The 22888-nt window shown below is 38.3% G+C and overlaps 1 protein-coding gene across 3 annotated transcripts in view; it reads left to right on the plus strand.

Annotated features, from left to right (window-relative positions):
• Positions 1-22888, plus strand: part of SLC66A2 (solute carrier family 66 member 2) — a 167132-nt gene that overhangs the window by 95992 nt on the left and 48252 nt on the right. For all 3 annotated transcript variants that reach the window (XM_036769239.1, XM_036769231.1, XM_036769246.1), the window contains one exon: positions 131-347. In XM_036769239.1, the coding sequence (XP_036625134.1) occupies positions 131-347 (217 nt within the window). The remainder of the gene's footprint in view (positions 1-130; positions 348-22888) is intronic.

Genomic DNA, 22888 nt, shown 5'->3' on the forward strand with positions numbered 1-22888 from the left:
TATACATGTGTGTAATATATAATGAAATTGCTCATTGGAATCTTATGTTGCCAACACACTCAACTACATAGCAGATAAAGATTTTCTTTAAAAGTTTTACATTTTCTTCATTTTCTTCTTCTGTTGTTAGATTTTGATTTGCACTATTTCTGGCACTGGAGCAAGTTCACCGATTACGTGCAGTGCGTGTTGACTTTCACGGGAGTGACTGGATACATCACTTACCTCTCTCTTGATTCTGCTCTGTTTGTGGAAACATTGGGGTTTCTTGCTGTATTCACAGAGGCCATGCTGGGTGTGCCACAGCTCTATCGGAACTACCAGAATAGATCCACTGAAGGAATGAGGTAGGAGAAAAGGTGATCTTGGGCTGTTGCTAACCATTGTTGTTTATATTATCATTGGGTGGCACCCTTTGTTTTATATCTCCTGAAAACTCCTAGGAAGTTGTATATAGGGCATATTTTATAAATCAAATTGTAGTTTACTTTTCCTGGTACTTTTAATTTCAAAGATGTTTTATCTTCTATTTTCATTAGCAAGTCCTGGGGATAGAAAAGGTAGGCAGCATTGCGACATGTAGGGAATGTATAGTCCCAACAAAGGACATGGTCTAGTATTACATCTTAAAATGCACAGATTTTTCCTGCCAAATAATAACACTCCTTGGCTTATCATTATTTTTTGATAGATCAGATCACATGATGAATGTAAAGCCTCTATAGGGAATTAACATAAAAATAAGACCAAGAACAAATCTCCATTAGGTTAGTGGCCAAAGGATATGAACAAACAATTCTCAAAAATAGAGTTGCAAAATATTAATGACTGTTTGAATGAACGTTCCAATCACTAATGATAAGAGAAATACTAGACCAAATTACTCTAAGGTTTCACCTCATCCTTAGCAAATTGGCAAAGATGGAAAAAATACTCAATATTTAAGGGGCTGTGGAAAAGTATGTAGATGAACACTGCTAGTGGAGCTGTGAATTGGTCCATTTTAGAATTCTATTTGTGCTAAAAAAAAATGACTAAAATGTTCACTCTCTGACCCAAAGAACTTGCTGCTAGGCATAGTACTCCAAGAAGGTCAGAGGGAGAAAGGTCTTGAATACACCAAGATATTCATAGCAGTACTTTTTGTGGGAACAAAGAATTCAAACCAAAGTTGTTGTTGTTTAGTTGTTTTGATGGTGTACAACAATTTGTGACCCCATTTGGGGTTTTCTCAGTGAAGATACTGGTGTGGTTTGCCATTTCCTTCTCTAGCTCATTTTACAGATGAGGAAACTGATGCAAATGGAGGTAAGTGACTTGCTAAGCCAGGGTCACACAGCTAGTAAGTGTCTGAGGCTGGATTTTAACTCAGGTCTTCCTGACCCCTGGCCTGGCACTCTATCCACTGTGCCATCTAGCTGTCCCTCATACCAAAGTAGATGCCCATTGACTGGGAAGTAACTAAACAAATTGTAATACATGAATGTAATAGAATCATATTGTATTCTTTTAAGTAGTGATAGATATGAAGAAAGTAGAGATGAATGGGAAAATTTACATGAACTAATGAAGAGTGGTATGTTGGAAAGGGCACTGATAGAGAAGTTAAAGGATTTGGGCTCAAATACTGCCTCTTGTGATTAGGACTCAAGTGAAATGAGGAAAAAAATGAAACAGAATTCTATGGAATTCTATGTTATGACGAAACTTGGCTTTGCAGAAGAGATTAGAAAATGTGACTCCTTCCCTCCTCTGCAGACTACAATGACAGGACATTGCATGTATTGTCCCATGTGGTCGATGTTTTGATTAGTTTTGCTGAACTACTGTCCTACCCCTCACCTTTTTATCCTTTATTATAACAGATTATCATGGGATAGAGGAGGCAGAAATATGTTTAGACATGAAAGTGATGTAAAAACCAAAAGACACCAATATTTTTTTTAAAATCTTGAAGCTTCCAGTATACAGACAGGTATAATTTTCAAACCTCTCTTCAGATACACATATGCCTTGTATGATCTCTACAGATTAGATAAACTACACTTTGAAGATTCAAAACTTTTCACTTTATATTCCTACTTGGCCTTTTGATTTGCAAACAGACTTCAGTAAAGAATCTCTTCTCTAAAAAATAACTCTTCCCCCCTCCCAATAATCTGTAGTGAATCTTTTTGCAAAACAAGAGTTGTTTTGAAGTATAAATCAACATACAATGTTACAATTGAAAGGAACCTCATTTTAGATCATATCATCTAGTATAATGTCCCCTCAGTGTATGAATTCCTTTAGTGGTATGTCAATATTTCTAGCTATCTAGCCTTTGCCTAAATGCTTTCAGTGATAGAGAATTCACTTACCAACAACCTAACACTGCCTTTAGGAGGGACCATAGCCATTCTTTTCCTCACTCATGCCTGGACTCTTAACAGAATTCTCCTCTTCCTTGTCCCCAGCCATATTGTCCACTTGAGAAACCTCTGCCCATTAGTATGCCTTTTCTCATCGGTGACTGCCTTCTCAGAACCACCATTTTAGGAAGGACCCCAGCTGTGGTTCACCTCATGAAGATAAAGACTAGCCAGAATCCTTTTCCTCCTCCATCTCTCTTGCCACATTGCCATATCATCCTTATTGGAGTTATTTATGTACATTTTATCTCCCTGAGTAGATTATAAGCTTTTGGTAGAGCAGGGATGGCTGTTATTTTTTTACCTACTCAGTAAACACCTATGAAATGAAAGAAATTCTGCTTGGGTTTCCTTCCCTATTGTCTTTATACTTCTCACATATAAATCAGGAGAATACTACCTAATGGATTCATTAAATCTAGAAATTCTTCCTCTTTTTCCCCTCACAAAACAAAATGATTTAAAAAAAAAACCTTTCCTAAAACAAACTCACTGTGGAAAATAAAGACTTAGATAATTTGGAAATTGATCAAGAGAAAACGATTGTTTTTCAGTAGGTGGGTGACAGAGTTTTGTAATTAGCTTAATGGAGGGAGCATTGAGAATATTACATTCATCTGAAATGTCCCAACAAACCACTCAAAGTCTGTGCTACTTTACATAGCTACAACTCAGCTTTTGTTGGTGCTGTGCATTTCTACTCAAAATTTGTCAGATTGAGCTTCTTTGTTCTCCGAGGGGAGAGTAGGAGTGGGAAGAGTATTCTTTTTTTTTAATTTAAATTTATTTATTTAACATATTTAGTTTTCAGCATTGATTTTTACAATAGTTTGAATTACAAATTTTCTCCCCATTTCTACCCTCCCCCCCACTCCAAGATGGCATATATTCTGGTTGCCCTGTTCCCCAGTCAGCCCTCCCCTCTATCACCCCCCTCCCCTCTCATCCTCTTTTCCCTTCCTTTCTTGTAGGGCAAGATAAATTTCTATGCCCCATTGCCTGTGTATCTTATTTTCTAGTTGCATGCAAAAACTTTTTTTTTTTTGTTTTTGAACTTTGTTTGTTTTTAAAACTTTGAGTTCCAAATTCTCTCCCCTCTTCCCTTCTCACCCACCCTCCCTAAGAAGTCAAGCAATTCAACATAGGCCACATGTGTATCATTATGTATAACCCTTCCACAATACTCATGTTGTGAAAGACTAACTATATTTTGCTCCTTCCCAACCCATCCCGCTTTATTGAATTTTCTCCCTTGACCCCGTCCCCTTTCCAAAGTGTTTGTTTTTGATTACCTCCACCCCCATCTGCCCTCCCCTCCATCATCCCCCCCCCCTTTTATTTTTTTTATCTTCCTCCCTCTTCTTTCCTGTGGGGTAAGATACCCAATTGAGTATGTATGGTATTCCCTCCTCAGGCCAAATCTGATGAGAGCAAGGTTCACTCATTCCCCCCTCACCTGCCCTCTCCCCTCCTCCCACAGAACTGCTTCCTCTTGCCACCTTTATGCGAGATAATCCACCCCATTCTGTCTCTCCCTAGCTCCCTCTTTCACTATGTTGCTCTCTCATCCCTTAATTTGATTTTATTTCTTTTAGATATCTTCCCTTCATCTCCAACTCACCCTGTGACTGCTCTCTCTCTCTCTTATATATATGTGTGTGTGTGGGTATATATATATATATATATATATATATATATATATATATATATATATATATATATATATATATATATATATATATATATATATATATATATATGTGTGTGTGTGTGTGTGTGTGTGTGTGTGTGTGTGTGTGTGTGTGTATGTATACACACACACATAGATATGTACATACATACACATTCAATTATATATATATATATATGCATATTCCCTTCAGCTACCCTAATACTGAGGTCTCATGAATCATACACGTCATCTTTCCATGTAGGAATGTAAACAAAACAGTTCAACTTTAGTAAGTCCCTTGCAATTTCTGTTTCTTGATTACCTTTTCATGCTTCTCTTGATTCTTGTGTTTGAAAGTCAGATTTTCTATTCAGTTCTGGTCTTTTCACTGAGAAAGCTTGAAAGTCCTCTATTTTATTGAAAATCCATATTTTGCCTTGGAGCATGATACTCAGTTTTGCTGGGTAGGTGATTCTAGGTTTTAATCCTAGCTCCATTGACCTCCAGAATATCGTATTCCAAGCCCGTCGATCTCTTAATGTAGAAGCTGCCAGATCTGGGGTTATTCTGATTGTGTTTCCACAATACTCAAATTGTTTCTTTCTGGCTGCTTATAGTATTTTCTCCTTGATCTGGGAGCTCTGGAATTTGGCGACAATATTCCTAGGAGATTTCTTTTTGGGATCTATTTGAGGAGGCGATCGATGGATTCTTTCAATTTCTATTTTGCCCCGTGGCTGTAGAATATCAGGGCAGTTCTCCTTGATAATTTCTTGAAAGATGATATCTAGGCTCTTTTTTTGATCCTGGCTTTCAGGTAGTCCAACAATTTTTAAATTATCTTTCCTGGATCTATTTTCCAGGTCAGTGGTTTTTCCAATGAGATATTTCACATTGTCTTCCATTTTTTCATTCCTTTGGTTCTGTTTTATAATATCTTGATTTCTCATCAAGTCACTAGCTTCCACTTGCTCCAATCTAATTTTTAAGGTAGTATTTTCTTCAGTGGTCTTTTGGACCTCCTTTTCCATTTGGCTAATTCTGCCTTTCAAGGCATTCTTCTCCTCATTGGCTTTTTGGAGCTCTTTTGCCATTTGAGTTAATCTATTTTTTAAGGTGTTGTTTTCTTCAGTGTATTTTTCAGTATTTTTTTGGGTCTCCTTTAGCAAGTCATTGACTTGTTTTTCATGGTTTTCTTGCATCCTTCTCATTTCTCTTCCCAATTTTTCTTCTACTTCTCTAACTTGCTTTTCCAAATCTTTTTTGAGCTCTTCCATGGCCTGGGACCAGTTCATGTTTTTCTTGGAGGCTTTTGTTGTAGGCTCTATGACTTTGTTGTCTTCTTTAGGCTCTATGTTTTGGTCTTCTTTGTCACCAAAGAAAGAATCCAAAGTCTGAGACTGTATCTGGGTGTGTTTTCGCTGCCTGGCCATATTCCCAACCAACTAACTTGACCCTTGAGTTTTTCATTGGGGTATGACTGTTTGTAGACTAGAGAGTTCTATGTTCCACGTTTGGGGGGGAGGTGCCAGCTCTGTCACACCAGCACTCCTCCTTCCCCAAGAACCCCCAACCCAGACTGGGCTTAGATCTTCAGCAGGCTGTGCACTCCTGCTCTGATCCGCCACTTAATTCCTCCCACCAGGTGGGCCTGGGGCCAGAAGCAGCAGCAGCTGTAGCTGCCCCACCTCCGCTGTCCCCGGGGCTGGAAGCCGAACCTTGAACTCCTTCCACTCCCGAACCGCGAACTCCTTCCACTCCCGCAGCTTTTCCCACTAACCTTCTCCGAAGTCTTTGTTGTTTGTGGGTTGAGAAGTCTGGTAACTGCTGCAACTCACTGATTCAGGGCACTAGGGCCCCCTCCACCCGGGTCCTGGTGTCGTTGGTCCACGCTGCTCAGGCTGGGCTCTGCTCCACTCCGTTCCCAGCTCCCAGCTCCCAGCTCCATGTGGGATAGACCTCACCCAGAGACCATCCAGGGTGTCCTGGGCTGGAGCCCTGCTTCCCTCTGCTGTTTTGTGGGTTCTGCTGTTCTAGAGTTGGTTGAGAGCCATTTTTTATAGGTTTTTGGAGGGATTCGGCAGGGAGCTCATGCTGGTCCCTGCTTTCGAGCCGCCATCTTGGCTCCGGCCTGGGAAGAGTATTCTGTACCTAATTACTTGCCCTGGAAGTATTTGGATTTTGTAAATGTAGTGTTAGAATAATTTTGTGGCAGATTTAGGGAACATCATGTTTTGGAATGATTTTATATTCTTAATACCTGATTTGATGATGATAATAAAGTCGTAGCCACTTGTCATGGGGTGATTATCCTAACCTCTCATCTCATAATCCATTGCTTTTACCATTTCTTTGTTCTTTATCATTCTTCCAGGGGTGGAGCAGTAGATTTGGGGAGGGTAGGGTGGACCAGTGTCTGGATTTCAGTTTTTCCTTCTGTCTCTGCCCTCTGATGTAATAGATGATTGGCAGTTAGCTGTTTGGGGATCGAGGTTCTCCAAATAATTAATGACAAATTTATAGCATAATTACGTATGCATTATAAAGGCAGCTTTCCTATGAGAAGACACATATCTGTACCTACTCTCCCTATTCCTTCATAAACCTCACTCTTAGAATCTTTGATGCAGTTGACTTCAGCTAGATGTATTTGCTCCTCAAAGCAGAACACTTTCCATGAACTTTGATACTAAGTACTCCTCATAGGAAACTGTGACTATTTGAAATGTCAGATTATCCTAATGGCTCATTTTTTATTTGCTAACTAGGGTTGGGGCACCTTACTACTCTTGCCATATTTTATTTAATTCAATTCAGCAATTTTTTTTTTTCTTTTTGGTACCTTCTAGGTACTGTAAATAAAAAGAAAAAAAATGAGAAGGATTTCTCCTACTCAAGGAACCTACAGTCTCTTCGACATGACTATTCGGTTATGAGTAATACTGAGAACATTGGTACTCATCTACTTAAGGCAGGAGCATAGACCATTTACTGTTTCTAATACCTCATTTTGGATGTCACCAGGGATTGTCACAATCACTGTGATTCACAGTTGCCATTTTTCAATGATGAAAAATTGGATTTATGAGAAATACCAGGCATCCTTCCCCCACTCATAAACTCCAAACTATGGGCATGATTTTTTGACTTTAATTATTTAGGTGTTTTTTTTCTTTTCATTTAATAAGCATGATATTAAATATGATTAGAAGGGAATTTTATTGCTAGAATAGGTATCTTAAATTACTTACCAGTTCTCTTCAGCATCTGGAGACTCAAAAACAAGCCGCATTAAGATGGTCCTACACAGTTCAGAATCCCAGGCAGGAAATCTGTCTAGATTTGTTCAGTGGTAGTTCTGATTTGAAGAAAACTATAGCAGTCAGTAGAGGCCAAAGCTTATCTTTGTCAAGGAAATGATTGCTTAATTTAATCAGCATTAAGTCCAGGAGCCTATTAAGATACTGCTTATCCTTATTACAAAAGAATAAATTAATAATAATTCACTGCTATCACAGAGAATTAAGCTTTGATAATGATGTAATTCATTTAAAATTTTCCTTAAAAGTACTCATGTTGAAATAAACTTCAGGACTCATTGGTCAAAGACTTTTGTACAGATTTACAATGACATACTCATCCACTGTTAAGTCTTTATGAAATGACTTCTCTCCTTAGAAGACCAGCACTGTGAGAACAGTAGTTAATCTGCTTGATAAAAATCTTGAACCATATATTAATTAAACACCAGAGGGTGCTAATTAGTCAATGTATTATAATTTATAACAAGCAATAATAATTATTTATTCTGGGTACCTCAGCTGTTCTACTCTTGTTTTATTTGCATTCCATTTACATGACAGGAACATTGGTAGGGCTAGTTGGTCCCAGAATGACTTAGGAATGGCAGTCCCATTTCCAATGCTGATTATAAAAAACAAACAAAAGCAATGGAACTCTTTTATCAGATTGTCACACAGGTTTGTGACCTGTGTTATATCTGCCTTTAGTGAATGTAGTTACTGGGAAAGACATGAATTGACCCATAGTATAACCCAGTGGGCTAGATTACAGAGGGGATTTATGTAGAAAATGACAAAGGTTATTTTTTGGTAGCTTGAACATTGTCCTTTATAAGCAGTGATTGATTCTTTTTGATTTGTGAATCTTTTGGGGGAGGAGGAATTTGGTAATGGGAGGGAAAGGAGGTATGTAAAAAGAGAGCCTATTTATGTTTTTATCTTTTTGGAAGAACTCTTTTCTGGAGCACCTCCATGCTATTATGAGATAAAGGTTTTTGAAGACTATGTCAGTGAATTACATAACTTTTGCAGGTCCTATCAAGTTGAAATGTCTTGAATATGTGCCTCACAATGTATAATACAGTGTGTTGGTCAGCAAAGAGACTAACAAGACTGAGTTGGAGAGGCTTATCCCTAGTTTGGTCACGGGGGTGATGAATTTTGGGCCTTAGCAACTCTTGAAAAGCATTTACTAACTTATAAAGTTACTGTGATTCGTATTTGTGGAGGGAGTGCCTACAGTGAAGAAATTCCAGCTGTCACAAAGGATTGAAATCATCTTTTGGCCACTTAGTTACTCTTGTCTCGCTATTCTCTCTTGTGTTCTCTCTTTAGTGACGTCAGAATTTTTAAACTTCTCAAATATAACTTAGTGTACTGGTCCCTCTCCTTCTGTGTCACTTTCTTTGGCTCCTCATCCTCCCTGACCCCTTACAGTGAGGGTTTCCAAAGGTTTTGTCCTTAGCCGTGTCTTGCTGCACTCCTCCTTCAAGCTATTTCATCCACTCCTAAGGCTTCAATGATTGCTTCAATGAGACAACTTCTGAATTTATAGCTACAATTCTGATTTTGTCCTTGAGCTCCATATATACATATCTAATTTTCTAACTGCATAGCTCCACTAGAATTTCCCACTAGTGTCTCAAACTCAACAATCCAAAATGGAAAATATTTAACATTTTCCTCCTCTTGGCTTCTCTATTTCTGTCAATTCACTTGTACTTAAAACTTTGTTTAATCTTTGTCTCTTTCCTTGTCATTCATTCTGCATATCCAGTCAGTTGCCAAGCTTCATCAATTCCACCTCTGCAGTATGTTGTATATATTCCCCTCTTTCTGTTCCCTCTCCCACTAACAATGGTGCAGACTCTTGTTATCTCTTACTTGCACTGTTGTTGTAGCTTCTTAACTGGTTTTCTTGCTTTTCATTCTTTTCTCTTTCTTCCCGCAGCCTTCACACCACTGTTACACTAATCTTCAATTTAAAAAAATTTCTAACAATTAATTATTAGCAAATATTTAATAAGTGCCTTCTATTTTCAAGGCATGTTAAGTCCTGGGGAAATAGCCCTAAAAACCAAGAAGTCTCTGCCCTCAAGAAGCTTATAGTCTGTTGGGGGACATAGCATATACAGGGACACATAAATATCAGATAACTTGAGGCAGGAGTGACTTAACTACCGAGAGATATGAAGATATGATGATGTAATTCTTTTGTTTAAAACCTTCCAGTGGATCCATATTTTCTTACTAAATAAAATGTAGACTTTCGATTTTGGTATTTAAGGTCATCCATAGTCTCTTTCCATGCCTGCCTTTTAGGCTTCCCATGCTACTCTCTTCTTAGGGAAAGCTAGGTAGTGCGGTGGATAGAGTGCAGGGCTGTATCAGTAAGGCAAGATTCATGATATCGATGGTGACCATGAATATGCCTATGTAGTTCAGAGTCACAAAGTGTAAGAGACTGTGTATAGAAGGCAGAAGAAGTAAAACATTTATTCAGACACCAGAGGATCAAATCCCAAAACCAATAACCCCAATTCGACATAGCAGTAATTACATCCCAAAACCAGTACGTCCACCTCAGTGTAACAGCAGAGAGATTAAAACACAGTATCACAACAAGGAGCCAAGCCATCCTGTAACCTTCCCTTCTTCTAGGGCCTTTCCTGTAAACACTCACTCATGAATCCTAACTTTCTGCTTGCCTTTGTCCTCTCCTCCCACAGTTCTGAGAGCCCTTGCAGTTCTGTCTCTCTGTCTCTCACAACTCTTTCTCTACTTTATGTCATTGCCATCTTTTCCTCACAGCTCTCTCTTCTGAGCTTAATGGCTATCCACAGGGTATATATACCCAGTGTAGGCCTGGGGCTTAGTACCTAGTAGCAAATGGGTGTGGGCCTGGGGCTTAGCACCTAATAGCAAAAAGGTGTTGCCCTGCCCACAAGCAAGCCTCTTTTAATCAAGCTTCCCTTAACTAGCTCCACCTGAGGCCTATTGAATGGGTAGGGAAGAGCTTTGATCACGTTACCACCACAAGGGCCTGCAGTCAGGATCCTGGGCAAGTGACTTAACTTCTGGTTGCCTCCGTTTCCACATCTGTAAAATGGGGATAAAAATAACACCTACCTGCTAGGGTTGTTGTGAGGATCGAATGAAATAACAATTGTGAAGTATTTAGCACAGTGTTTGGTACATAGTAGGTGCTATATAAATGTTAGCTGTTATTCTTATAGTTTATGCTGTAGATGTGCTGTAGGTGCCGTAGACTATATTCAGTCTTCTATACAGATTTCAAGCTTTTCTGCGTCCCTGCATTTGTTCATGCTACTCCTTAAGCCTGAAAGGCCTTCTCCCTCATTCCCTGTATAGCTCCTACCTTTTGAAATCATTCCTCTCCTTTAAAACCCAATTTAAATGACACCTCCTCCAAGATTTCCTCATTCTTCCTGAACTCTAAGTTGGAAATATTTGAGTAGCTGTTTGTATACCTCTCATGCACTTAGCATGCTTTATTTGGCATTAGAGTTTTTAAGGTGCATATCACCCTCTATTTCTAGGGCAGGTAGGTGGCAAAGTGAGTAGAGTGCTGGTCCTGGAGGCAGGAAGGAGTTCAAGCCTGAGACACTAGCTGTGTGATTCTGGGCAAATTATTTAACCCTATTTGCCTCAGTTTCCCCTTCTGTAAAATGAGCTGGAGAAGGAGATGGCAAACCACTCCAGTATTTGGGGGATTTAGTTCTGTTACATTTTAATTTAATCCTTTTTGAAGAGATACATGCTTTGCATTTGAGTGTGAGAATGTCATAGTTTAAAGGGAGGGCCTCAAAAGTCTTCTAGGTTTTTATATAGTGTGGCTCTAAATTATCCTGTTCATCTCCTTTCATGTTGAAAAGGTTGTGAAAGAAAGATACTGAAGATAGTGAGAGGATGAAAATGCATTAAGAAACAAAATTAATTGTGTACACCAGATCTGTACAACCTGCGGCTCTTGGGCTGCTTACGGACCACAGACACGCCCAAGGATTTTGGGCAGCCTGTGAAAAATGTAGAGGATGTTTGCGGGCTGCCCAAAATCCTTTGGTGTGTCAAAAATGACCTGCAGGATGCAGGTTGTGCAGGCCTGGTGTACACCATTACTTAAGCAGATTAAGAAGCTTATTTAAACCAGATTCTTGCTCTTAACTCATCTGATAAGGTGTGGTAAAGCCCTTTCATATCTCATGGTGTCTGTGCTGGCAAGACTTTGCCTAGGAGGTGCCTAGCTATCAGTTAAGAAATGTGGATGAGGCTGAGTTATAAATTGAGGGAGAGGGCTCTCCATTTCCCTCTGCTGAGCTCTCCAAAGCCATCTTATTTGTTTTGAAGATGAAAACCACCAGCCTGACTTGGTGGGAGTGCAGTCATCGATGCCTGCAGCATCTCTCCTCGTACCTTTTCCATTTAAATGGCAGAAGAGACATCAGGCTCCAGGAGAAGTATTGCGGTTCTAAAGACAAGAGCAAGCATTGTCTTTTTCATCTTTATTTCACTTTAGATGTGGCACTTCTTAGGCTAGTATGTATTTGCATTTTGGTTGTAGGTAGAGTCAATCATAGAATGTTAGAGTTGGGTCCAATCTCTTCATTTTATAGAGGAGAGAACTGGAACTACATACACATACATGGTCACACATTTAGTTCTAATATCTAATGGCCGGTAGACCCTTTTTTCATACTTTCACAAAATGCGGCTTTGGCAAATAGTAGGAATAGCACCTTTAAATCTACATAAGATATTTTCGTTTTAAGGTAGGAGAGACAGAGACCCCCATGGTATAGGGAGGAAGTTGGGAGAGGGTAAGGAGTTTAGGTGTACAGAGGGGGAAGAAGCACTTGCTAACTGGAAACTTCTTACCAATTATTCTTGTTAAAGAGTTGACAAGTTAATTTTTTTTGCATTGTTGAAGACATGTAAATTCTTTCTGGGAACTCTAAATTCTAGCACCCTGAGAAAAACCTTGGTTGCCCTACTCTTAGGTATAGTCTGGTGACAGAGCCTGAACTAGATCTCTAGTTCAGTATTCTTTCTACCATACCATGTTGCTTTTATTCACTATGAAACACTAAAATATACATTTGTGAGTCATGGTGGTGGTAGGTGGTAATTTGTGCTTCTGTTGCATATCAGGTTATTTGGTGGATATGTATAGGTAATTCTTGTACCTGATTGATAAATTTTGCAGGCTAGGAGAGGGCTGATACTTGACTTGTATTCACCAGTCCTTTACCTGAAGTTCCTTAATTTACACATCCAGATAGTTTATGAAGGGTCCGTGTTCTGAATATTGCCTTTTTAGCTGATTTAGAACTTGAAATGTGCATATGGAACAAATCTTCATTTATTTCTCACCACATGTTGATTTTGTACATCCATTCATCTATTCAGGATATAGCATCTCTTTAGGTCACGTACTTCCCAGCAGTTCTCAGTTGGAGAACAACGAACATTTATTTGTGTCCAGTGATGGTGGGTAGCAGTGGAGAAGTAGGAACTCGGACACTGATAATTATGGTTTTTATGAGTTGTTATAAGTTACTGGGGCCATTTGTATTGAGGGAATTTCAAAATAGAAGGAAGAGTTTTGGTAGCTTTTTAAGTGTCACTACCACATCACTTCTTTGTTGTAGAGAGGTGAGTAGACATTGTTTTACCCATAAGTAGGAATTTTGAGGAGGTGAAGGTTATATATGACACCTAATAGTCCTAGAACTGTGCACTGTTTAGATAGAATCATAAAATCTTTTGGATTGGAAGGGATTTCAGAAATCATATATTTCAGTGCCTTATATGATATACGAGTCTTCTAACATCTCTGAAAAATGGTTAATATAGCCTTTGTTTAAATACTTTGTTAGAGAGCTCATCATTTTGTAATGCAGCTTATTCTATTTTCTTAGCAGGATCATAGGTTAATAAATTCAGAACTAGAAGGAACCTAAAGGCATCTGGTTCAAAGCACTTCTCCTGCTCCTCTCCATACTCAATTTATTTTACAGATGAGAAAACTGAGGCACAGAAAGGTTAGGTGATTTGTTCAAAGTTACACATGAAGTAAGTGGCAGGATCAGCATTTGATTCCAAATCCAGCATTCTTTTTTTTTAATTGGTTAATGTATTTTTAGTTTTCAACATTCAACATAAGATTTTGAGTTCTAAAATTCCCCCTTTCCCCTCCTTCTTTCCCAGGATGGCATGCAATCTCATATAGGCTATACATGTACATGTTAAATGTATTTCCACATTAGTCATATTGGGAATGAAGAATAAGAACACAAGGGGAAAACCATGAGGAAAAAAAAACAAAACAAAAAAAAAGAGAATAGTATGCTTTGATCTGCCTTCAGACTCCATGGTTCTTTTTCTGGATGTGGATAGCATTTTCCACCTTGAGTCTTTTGGAATTGTCTTAGGTCATTGCATTGCTGAATAGAGCTAAGTGTATCAAAGTCAGTCATCGTACAGTGTTGCTGTTACTGTGTATAATGTTCTCCTCAAATTCAGCATTCTTTTGACTTCATCCTGTTTCCCCCAGTACTGATCATTAAGAACTTCTTTCCCAGTTCTGTCACTTGGAACTTCAAGTCTGGAGAAAACTTCGTAAGATGCCTTTGGTGAGATTGTAGAGGTTGCTGGTTTCCTTCTTTGAGTGTCAGAGGCACCCTATAGTGTACTGAGGAGATTGTTTCTTGAACATACAAAGGGTCCTCATACAAATTTTGACATTGAACTCAAACTTTTTTTTTAATCACTGGACTTTTTTGTATTTTAAGGACCTTAATTAGTAAGGTGGAGATGACCTAAATCCAGCACTGTCCAATTTCCTTTGCCCTGTGATGTCCTCTGATTTTAGTTCTGGATTTTAAATGACGTTGATTTTCTACAAAAGAGGTTTCAGTCTTATAGCACAAAGCACTTACTCTTAAGTCTTAGACCTGGATGGAACCTCAGAGTTATATAATCCAGGCACTTGCCTTCTGGCAAGCAAGGTACTATCCATATGTGAAAGGTGAGCTGACTAGAGCTCAGACACATTAAATGAACTATTTGATGACTCACTGGCTTGTGAAAGAGGGATTGGGTCTGAGGAAAGATTACTAGGGAAAAATGGCATTTCTTCTGGCTGGCTTCATTGACAAGCAGCTAGTCTTTGATCTTTTTTTATGTTATAAGTCTGTACACTTAGGGTAGCGTTTGTAAAATGTAGGAGACAGTAGAGTGCTGGTGCTGGTAGCATATGTAGTTTCACTCTTTTACTGTGTCCCTCTGTCCCCTTTTTTGCTCCCCTATTTCCTCTTCTCTGCCTCACAGATATTGTGTGCAAATTTTAAAAAAATCTGTTAAAAGGTTAAAGAAAGTTGATTTCTAGGGGTGCACTGAGTAATTTTTTTTTGAGAAGGGGGTGGTAAGCCAAATAAGTTTGGAAACTGCTCTAAATGCAAAGATACCTAAGGTAGGAAATATTGAGTCTGTTGTGAGTCTATGTGTTAAAAGGAAGGTTGAAGGAACTGAGAATATTAAGGCTGTAAAAGAAAAGATTTATGGGGGAAAATGATAAACACCTTTAAGTATTAGAAAGGCTATCAGGTAGAAAACACTTTGGACTTGTTCTGGTAGGCTTCAGAAGAGATGAACAGCACAACAGAGTTGCAGAATGGTAAATTTGGGCTTGATTTCAGGGGGGAAACCATCCCAACAGAATTATCTAAAAAATGGAATGGGCTGCCTCTAAGAGGTAGTAGGTTCCCTCTCATTGTAGGTTTTCAGCACAGGCTGGAAGACCACTTGTTAGAATAATATATTGTTTTTTCTTTTGGGGGGTATAGGTTCAACTAGTTAGCCACTGAGGTCTCTTCCAACTCTCCCCCACCCCGGCCTCCTGATCAAATTCCGTAATATGTTGAACATTTTGTTAATGCCTGGAATTTACAACATCTCTTTTGTGCCAAATATTTTGTTGTATCAGAAACCCTGTAGGGGAAAAAACTAAATTGTAAGTAGTCTGACTCCCTTGGCAATAAAAACAGCTATTTACTAACAAATTACTCTTGAAATCCATCACTTTTTTATGTTTTACCATTACTCTTTTAAAAATTGTTTTGTCTACGTACCTCTCACTCAGGAGTGAGGAATAAAGCTTTTCCTTCTCTGACATACAGCTAAAATCAGATGTTCATAATGGCCTAATTTGATAACAGGCTATTTTACATAGATTTGTAAAATGTTAAATTCCTCCAATTTTTAATTAGTAAAAACCAGCAGTACAAACACATTTAGCAAGTGCAAAAAATATTTTAAACACTTAGCCATTGGGTATGGTGTAGGGGATAGATACAGCCATGGACTTAGAGGAGAGAAGGGGAGAGATTTGAATTCTGGCTCAGTTTATTAGCAGTATCATCATAGGTTACTGCTCCTGAGCCTGTGGTAGCAGAGATCACTCACTCAAGTGATTCAGTCTTAGGATTGGGGTAAAATGCTCCTGGTCTATAAATTTGATAAACATACATTTACTTATGACAAAAAATTAAGAGGATGTAATTTCCGCTTCCCTAGGCTTCTGTGTGCCACTGCAAACTCTGTCAGTTGGAGGAACTTCCAAGAAGGCCACCAGAGGCAGGCAGGTTGTGATAAACTTTTTGCTCCAGTTCCTAATAGCTTGGGCTTTTTATGTCTTTAGGGATAAAGAAGAAATGCTTGATACTAATGGTTCAAGTCCTAGTCCCTTGAAGATGGCCTCCTTGTCTCTTTTTCTTCATCTGTAAAATATGGCAAATAATACTTGTGGGACATACATCTTGGGAGTTGGTTGTTGTGAAGATCAAATGAACCTGGTAAACCTTAAAGTGTCTTGTAAATGTAATCTGTTATTAACAAAAACAATCCTACTTCATTTTTATATTTTGGTTAGTTGAAATGGAAGGGAGAGAAAAAAAGAAGAGGACAGACTTGCTGAAGGGATAGGCAACAAAGAAAGAAGGAAACTGTAGTAGAGGCTGCCAGAAAGGAGGGGAGGATGAGTAGGCCAAGTATGCCACTTATGTCTCCCTTGAGGCATCAGGGTATTGTCACCACCTATCACTTCTCCTTGAAAGGCTAATTAGTTTAATAACAATTGTTCACAGCTTTTCAGCACTTTTTTAAAAAAATCAGTAATAAATAAGTCTTCAGAGCCATTACTTTTAATGACTTAGCCACAGCAACCCTAGGGAGAAATAATTTTTCTGAGTTGCAAAAGCAATATTACTGTCTGGACTGAATGAAATAAAGCAGTACTTTAGTGATTTCCCCATGGTTACTCTGACTTAATTATATTAGGGCTTTAATAACCTTAGGTCTAGGGTATGTAGGAATTTTTGTTTTCATTTGGTGGGGCACTATCCTGTGTGGCTCCCCAAGAATTGGGATCATGATCATACAGACTGGATTCTAATTAACTCCAGGGAGAAGTATAAGAGTTGTAGAAGCCAAACTAGGACAGAGGAGATTTATTTGACTTTACTTATAACTGTTCATAATAATTGGTGTTCGTTTAAGGCAACAGAATATGACTTGTGGCTCTGGAGGAGTGTCTCTTTCCCCTTGTAATTTCTGTTCATTCAGCACATTCTTTTGGGATGCCAAAGACTAAAGGAAAAGTCTGTTTTGTTGAGTGTATAATAGGATGTGGTCTTCTTTTCACTCAAGAGGTTTGGCTTACTACCAGATGCCATGAACAAAAGAAGATGTGCCAAATCCTCTCCTTTGCATGGTAGAGTGTAGGCCATCATAAAATAGCTAAGTGAATGAATTAGAAATGTTAACAGACTCATCTTTTTGTTCAGACTTTCTACTAAGGAACTTTCCACTTATTCACCTTGGTTATCTGTTATTCTTTCCCTTGTACCCTCTCCATTAGGCCCTATGAATATGTATTTGCTTCTAATAATAGATCATATTTTCCTTTATTTTGAAGTGGTTGCAGCTTTATTCACATGGGATCATCAGCACTAATATTTTGTGGCTCAAAAGATTACATAGCAAAGCAAGAGACTTTCAGTCAGTGGTGATTTGGATATATTTATAACCCATCCTGTTGAGTCTGATTATCCTGCAGGATATGAAACAGTAACCTATAATCTGATCTTTTAGATGGACAGTCCTAAATTCTATCTTCATGGAACAATGGAAAGCATTCATTTTAAGCCCTGACAGGCCATGAGATTATGGAGGTTTAAATGAGATCATCCTTATTGCTTTGGCTTTTCTTCACTTTTCTTGAAGTTGGCCTGGACATTAGTAGTTAATAGTTTGTGGCCTCGAAGATACTGTGGTATCATCTATTAATGCTCTTGGGAATGTTGGTTTTCATATGGCATGAAGCATTTGTTCTCTATATTATTTGCAACAAAACTACATTCCAACTGAAGTGGAGGTGGAAGAGCAAGTAGTAGGAATTGGAATGATGTCAGATGAAGTTCCTAAGTAGCCTTTGAGGTCTGCTGGAGCCTGGAGGTACTTTGGCAAATGAGTGCAAATGTTTTTTTTTTTTTTTTAAATTTTTTTAATTTAATATATTTAGTTTTCAGCATTGATTTTCACAAGAGTTTGAATTACAAATTTTCTCCCCATTTCTACCCTCCCCCCCACTCCAAGATGGCATATATTCTGGTTGCCCTGTTCCCCAGTCAGCCCTCCCTTCTGTCACCCCACTCCCCTCCCATCTCCTTTTCCCTTCTTCTCTTATAGGGCAAGATAAATTTCTATACCCCATTGCCTGTGTATGAGTGCAAATGTTTAAATGCTATCCCTGGATTTGGAAAGGTAGAGAGGGAAAGGGAATTCTAAATGTCAGTATATGAATATAGTCTCCAGTCTGAATGAAGGACAATGTAAATTATTAGGAGGATTGGGCTAGAGAGGAAGGTAAGTGAGGAAATGAACCTAAATGAAATGAACAGTTGACTCTTGGAAGCCTCAGTTACGCTAAGATTCTTAAATGCTGTATGTGTTTTCTGTTGCTGCTGGTTCCATAGCTGTTTCAACAATCCAGCTAGCAGCTGCTGTGGGGGGTGGGGGGGAGGGTGAAAAACCAACACAAGTCCAACAACAAGAATGCTGCCAGCATAGGTTCTTTTGATCTGCTTTACTAAGGAAAGCAACGTTAAGGGGTTAACAATTTTACTTTAATCCAGCATACAGACAGCATTCACTTAGTTCAGGGGAAAAAGGCAGCACCCTGAACTTCAGAGCAAATACAAACAAATTACAAACATCATCAGACAGACTTTGTCTGTTTCAAATCCCAATAATTAGTTACCAGAGTTTAACAAAGTCCCAAAATCTGGGTTTACAAGCTGGAGAGCTCTTAGCTACAGCTGCTGGGAGTCTCCACATCAGCACACCACCAAGAGCGAGAGCCCTAAGCAAATGGCTCGGTCTTCCCTTTTTTTATACAGTTTTAGACGTTATCAAACCTCATCTGAGGGACCAGAACTTAGGCTCCTATGATTGGCTCTGGAGTTAGCACCTCCCCTTAGGATCCTGGGAGCTTCACATCCACATAGGCTTAGCACCTAGTAATTAGGGGTTTGGGGCAAACTTAGGAGCAAAGATCTAATCAGGCTTCCCTTAGTTAGCTCCACCTGGGGCCCCACCTTAGTTATCAATTCACACCTACATAGGTTTAGCACCTAATAGGGGTTTGGGCCTGGGACTTAGCACCTAGTAAGACTCAATCGAAGACAATTAATCATTTTAAAACTGTAAGAAAATCCCAACTTAATTGATATTACAATAGCCCAATGACTTTGATTGTTTTCCCTGATTCTCAAGTATGTTGCCTTGTATATAGGGTGTGTTTTGAATTTTAAAGAGTTAAATATGCCCCTTTGAGTTTTACTTGAACTTGTTCCTTATCTTCAGGCAGTTGTAATGAGAATTGAAGATATGGGAGTAAAGCAGTTTTCTCCTGGATTACCAGCTCATTAAGGTGTTTTGTGGGAAATTTTTTGAGTAGTCATTTGAGTTCTAGTTCTCATTCTGTAGGTAGTCATAAATCATGTTTTCTTTTTTAAAAAATATTTTACTTAGTATTTCCCTTTTTCCAATTACAGGTAAAAACAATTTTTTTTAACATTTCGTTTTTTAAGATTTTGAATTCCAAATTCTTTCTCTGAGACAGCAAGCAATTTGATATAGGTTATACATGTACAGTTTTCTCATATTTTCTTAAAATGTCAGTGTATGAATATGGTCCTAGAAAAAGGACTTTGACTAGATGTTATGATGTGCATGAAAGGTGACAGCAAAGATGCATTTCTTGCCCTCTGAGAACCTAACCACTAATTTGAGAAGACAAGAGAGGTTAAAATTCAACCTAGTAAGAATATTGACCTTAAGCATAGTTAATTGAAATTGTAAATGATTAAAATGTTGAAAATGCTACTAGAGACTTATTAAAAGAATTTGAAAAGATCTTTCTTTATGCTATATAAACAGACATAATTTTTAGCAGTGTGCGTTATTCTTTAACTACTGGGAAGTTCAGCTTCCATTCCATTCAACAAACTACTTTCTTCTTGAAGCCTTTGCTGATCTTCCTAATGATAATGCCTTGTATCCCTGACTTCCTTTATTGATGTGTATTTATTCTTTTTATTTTATATATACTTAAACAGGCACCTATTGTCTCCTCCAATAAAATGTATGCTCCTTAAAAGTAAGGATTGTTCCATTCTTTGTACTGGCATCCTCAGTGCTTTGCATGGTGCGTGGTACATGACCGATGCTTAATAAGTACCTGTTGATTAATTATTAAGCCTCTCCTCTGTTCAGGGCACTGTGCTTTCTGTGCTTTGCACATGATGTGCTTAAACATCACTCTTGGAACTTTCTACAACTTCCTGCTGTAGGTTATTTATGCATTTCACTTTTTAAAAAAGTTAAGTAATTGGGGCAGCCGCATCACTGAAATGTTAAAGATTTGTAACTATCTTTACTAATTAATGCAATAAATTCTGAAAGCAAATTCTACAAGAATATTTGCATTCAGCCTCCTTTACTCTGCATTAGGTTTAAAGAATATATTTTTAACATAATTATTTTGTAGGAATCGGAGAGGAAAGAGGAGAGGAAAAGTATAATTTATAAATAACTACCAATTTATATCTCATTAATACAATACAATGAGACAGGAACACATTTAAGATTTCCCTTAAGACCATGTAGAGACATTAGAATTAGATCTTGTAGAAGAAATTTCACTTAGGTCAAGGGCTGACAATCTTTTATTTTTTATTTTTCAGTTAACAAGCATTTATTTTCTCTTCCTCCAGCTTCTTCCCCATTAGGAAAAAAAGAAAAAAAAAACAAATTGCCATGTTGGTCTTGTCCAAAAATATGTATCCCATTTTGTATATTTCATCTGTTTCTTCTCTTATCAGGTGAGGCAGCTAGGTGGCACAGTGGATAGAATGCCCAGCTTGGAGTCAGGAAGACTCATTTTCCTGAGTTCAAATGTGGCCTCAGACACGTACTGGCTGTGTGATACTGGGCAAGTCACCTTGACCCTATTTGCCTCAGTTTCCTCATCTGTAAAATGAGCTGGAGAAGGAAACGGCAAACCACTCCAGTATTTCTGCCAGGAAAACTCCAAATGGAGTCACGAAGATTTGGACATGACTGAAAAGAGAATAAACGACAGTCTCTTATCAGGAGGCAGATGTCTTTTGTATCATTGGTTCTCTGAAGTGATGATTGGTCATACTTATCAGAGTTGTTAAGTACTTCTGAGCTGTAGATCTTTACAGTATAGTATATACAGTTATTCTTGTGCTTACTTCACTCTGAATCAGTTTATACAGGTTTCCCCAAATTTCTCTGACACTATGCCTTTCAGCATTTCTTAGGGCAACTTAGTATTCCATTACATTTATATACCAGAATTTGTTCAGCCACTCCCCAATTGATGGGCATTTCCCCCTACACCCCTTGCCCCCAGTTTCCAGTTCTTTGCCAACACAAAAAGAGCTATTATAAATATTTTTTGTACACATGGATCCTTTTCCTCTTTTTGATATGGTCCTAGAAGTTGTATAGCTGGGTCAAAGGGCATGCCCAGTTCAGTAACTTTTTGAGCATTGTTCCAGATTGCTTTTTAGAAAGGTTGGACTGATTCCCAGCTCTACCAACAGTGCATTAATATACCTTTTTTCTTTTGCCCCTCTAGCATTTGTCATTTTCTTCTTTTTTTGTCGTATTTGTTGATCTGATGGGTGACCTCAAAGTTGCTCTAATCTATATTTCTCTAGTTATTGGTGAGTTGGAGCATTTTTTCTTATGTTTGTTGCTAGTTTAGGTTTCTTCCTTTGAGAACTATTTATCATTTGGGGAACAGTTCTTATTTTTATGAATTTGAATCATTTCCTTATATATCTTGGAAGTGAGACTTTTAGCTGACAGGCTTTTAGATGTTATCCTAAGTTGCTGAACCTAATTAATAGGGCATTTGCAATGGAGCTACAGGTAGCTTAGGCTCTCTTCCACTTCCATATTTGCCAAAAGAAAACTTAAAAAACCCTACCCAAATATAACCACAACACAAGATATCACTAAGAAGTGATCTACTTGCATAATTAGCCATCAGCCAGCTTTATTAGATACTTGCCAATTGTCAACCTTACTTACCTTTTACATACACATTTCTTCACAGCCCATTACCACACTATTATAAATTATTGCATGTGTTCCCTAACACATCAGTCCAGGTTGCTTATCTTTAGCCTGGAAGATAGAAAACTAAAACATGATGGGAAAATGACTTAATAGTGCAAGTGCTCCCCTTGAGCTGTAGTGCTACTTTAATTGTACAAGTAGTTACAAAAGAGGTATAACACACTGAATCCTGATCGTTAAAGAACTTAGAGGTGAAAGGGACATAAATCCATGATAAATGTTATGATTAAATGCAAGTATGAATTGGGTAAATTATAAGTACTCTGGGAATTAAGGGATGAGAGATCAGTGAGTAATGTAGGAAAGCTTTATGAGGAAATAGAGTTAGGCCTTGAAGGACTGAAAGAATTTTGTTAGTTAAAGAAGGGCCAGGGGAAGTATATTCTAGAAAGGCTGAGCAACATGAACAATAAGATTGGGTTTGAAAATAAGCATGTTATGTTTGGGGGGTTAGTGAGTAGACCTGTTTGAGAGAAACTGAGGACTCAGTTTTAGGAGCTTTGGGAAGGATAAGTTAGAGTCACTAATACAAATAATACTGTAAAGGTCTGTGGTTTAGTTGGTATAAATATCCCCTCCACCAATGCTGGTTACAGCCTGACTTTATCTTGGTATACAATCTTCAAGAGTTGCTATGGCCAAAAGGTTCATCTATCTGGCTAATCCAGTGATGAGATCCTGCTTATCTAGTTGGGTCTTTAGGCAACACACATACAGCCTTTCATCAGGCTGTACTCAAGGTATTTCTA

The sequence above is a fragment of the Trichosurus vulpecula genome, chromosome 1 (genome assembly GCF_011100635.1).
Source record: "Trichosurus vulpecula isolate mTriVul1 chromosome 1, mTriVul1.pri, whole genome shotgun sequence".
NCBI classification, from domain to species: domain Eukaryota; kingdom Metazoa; phylum Chordata; class Mammalia; order Diprotodontia; family Phalangeridae; genus Trichosurus; species Trichosurus vulpecula.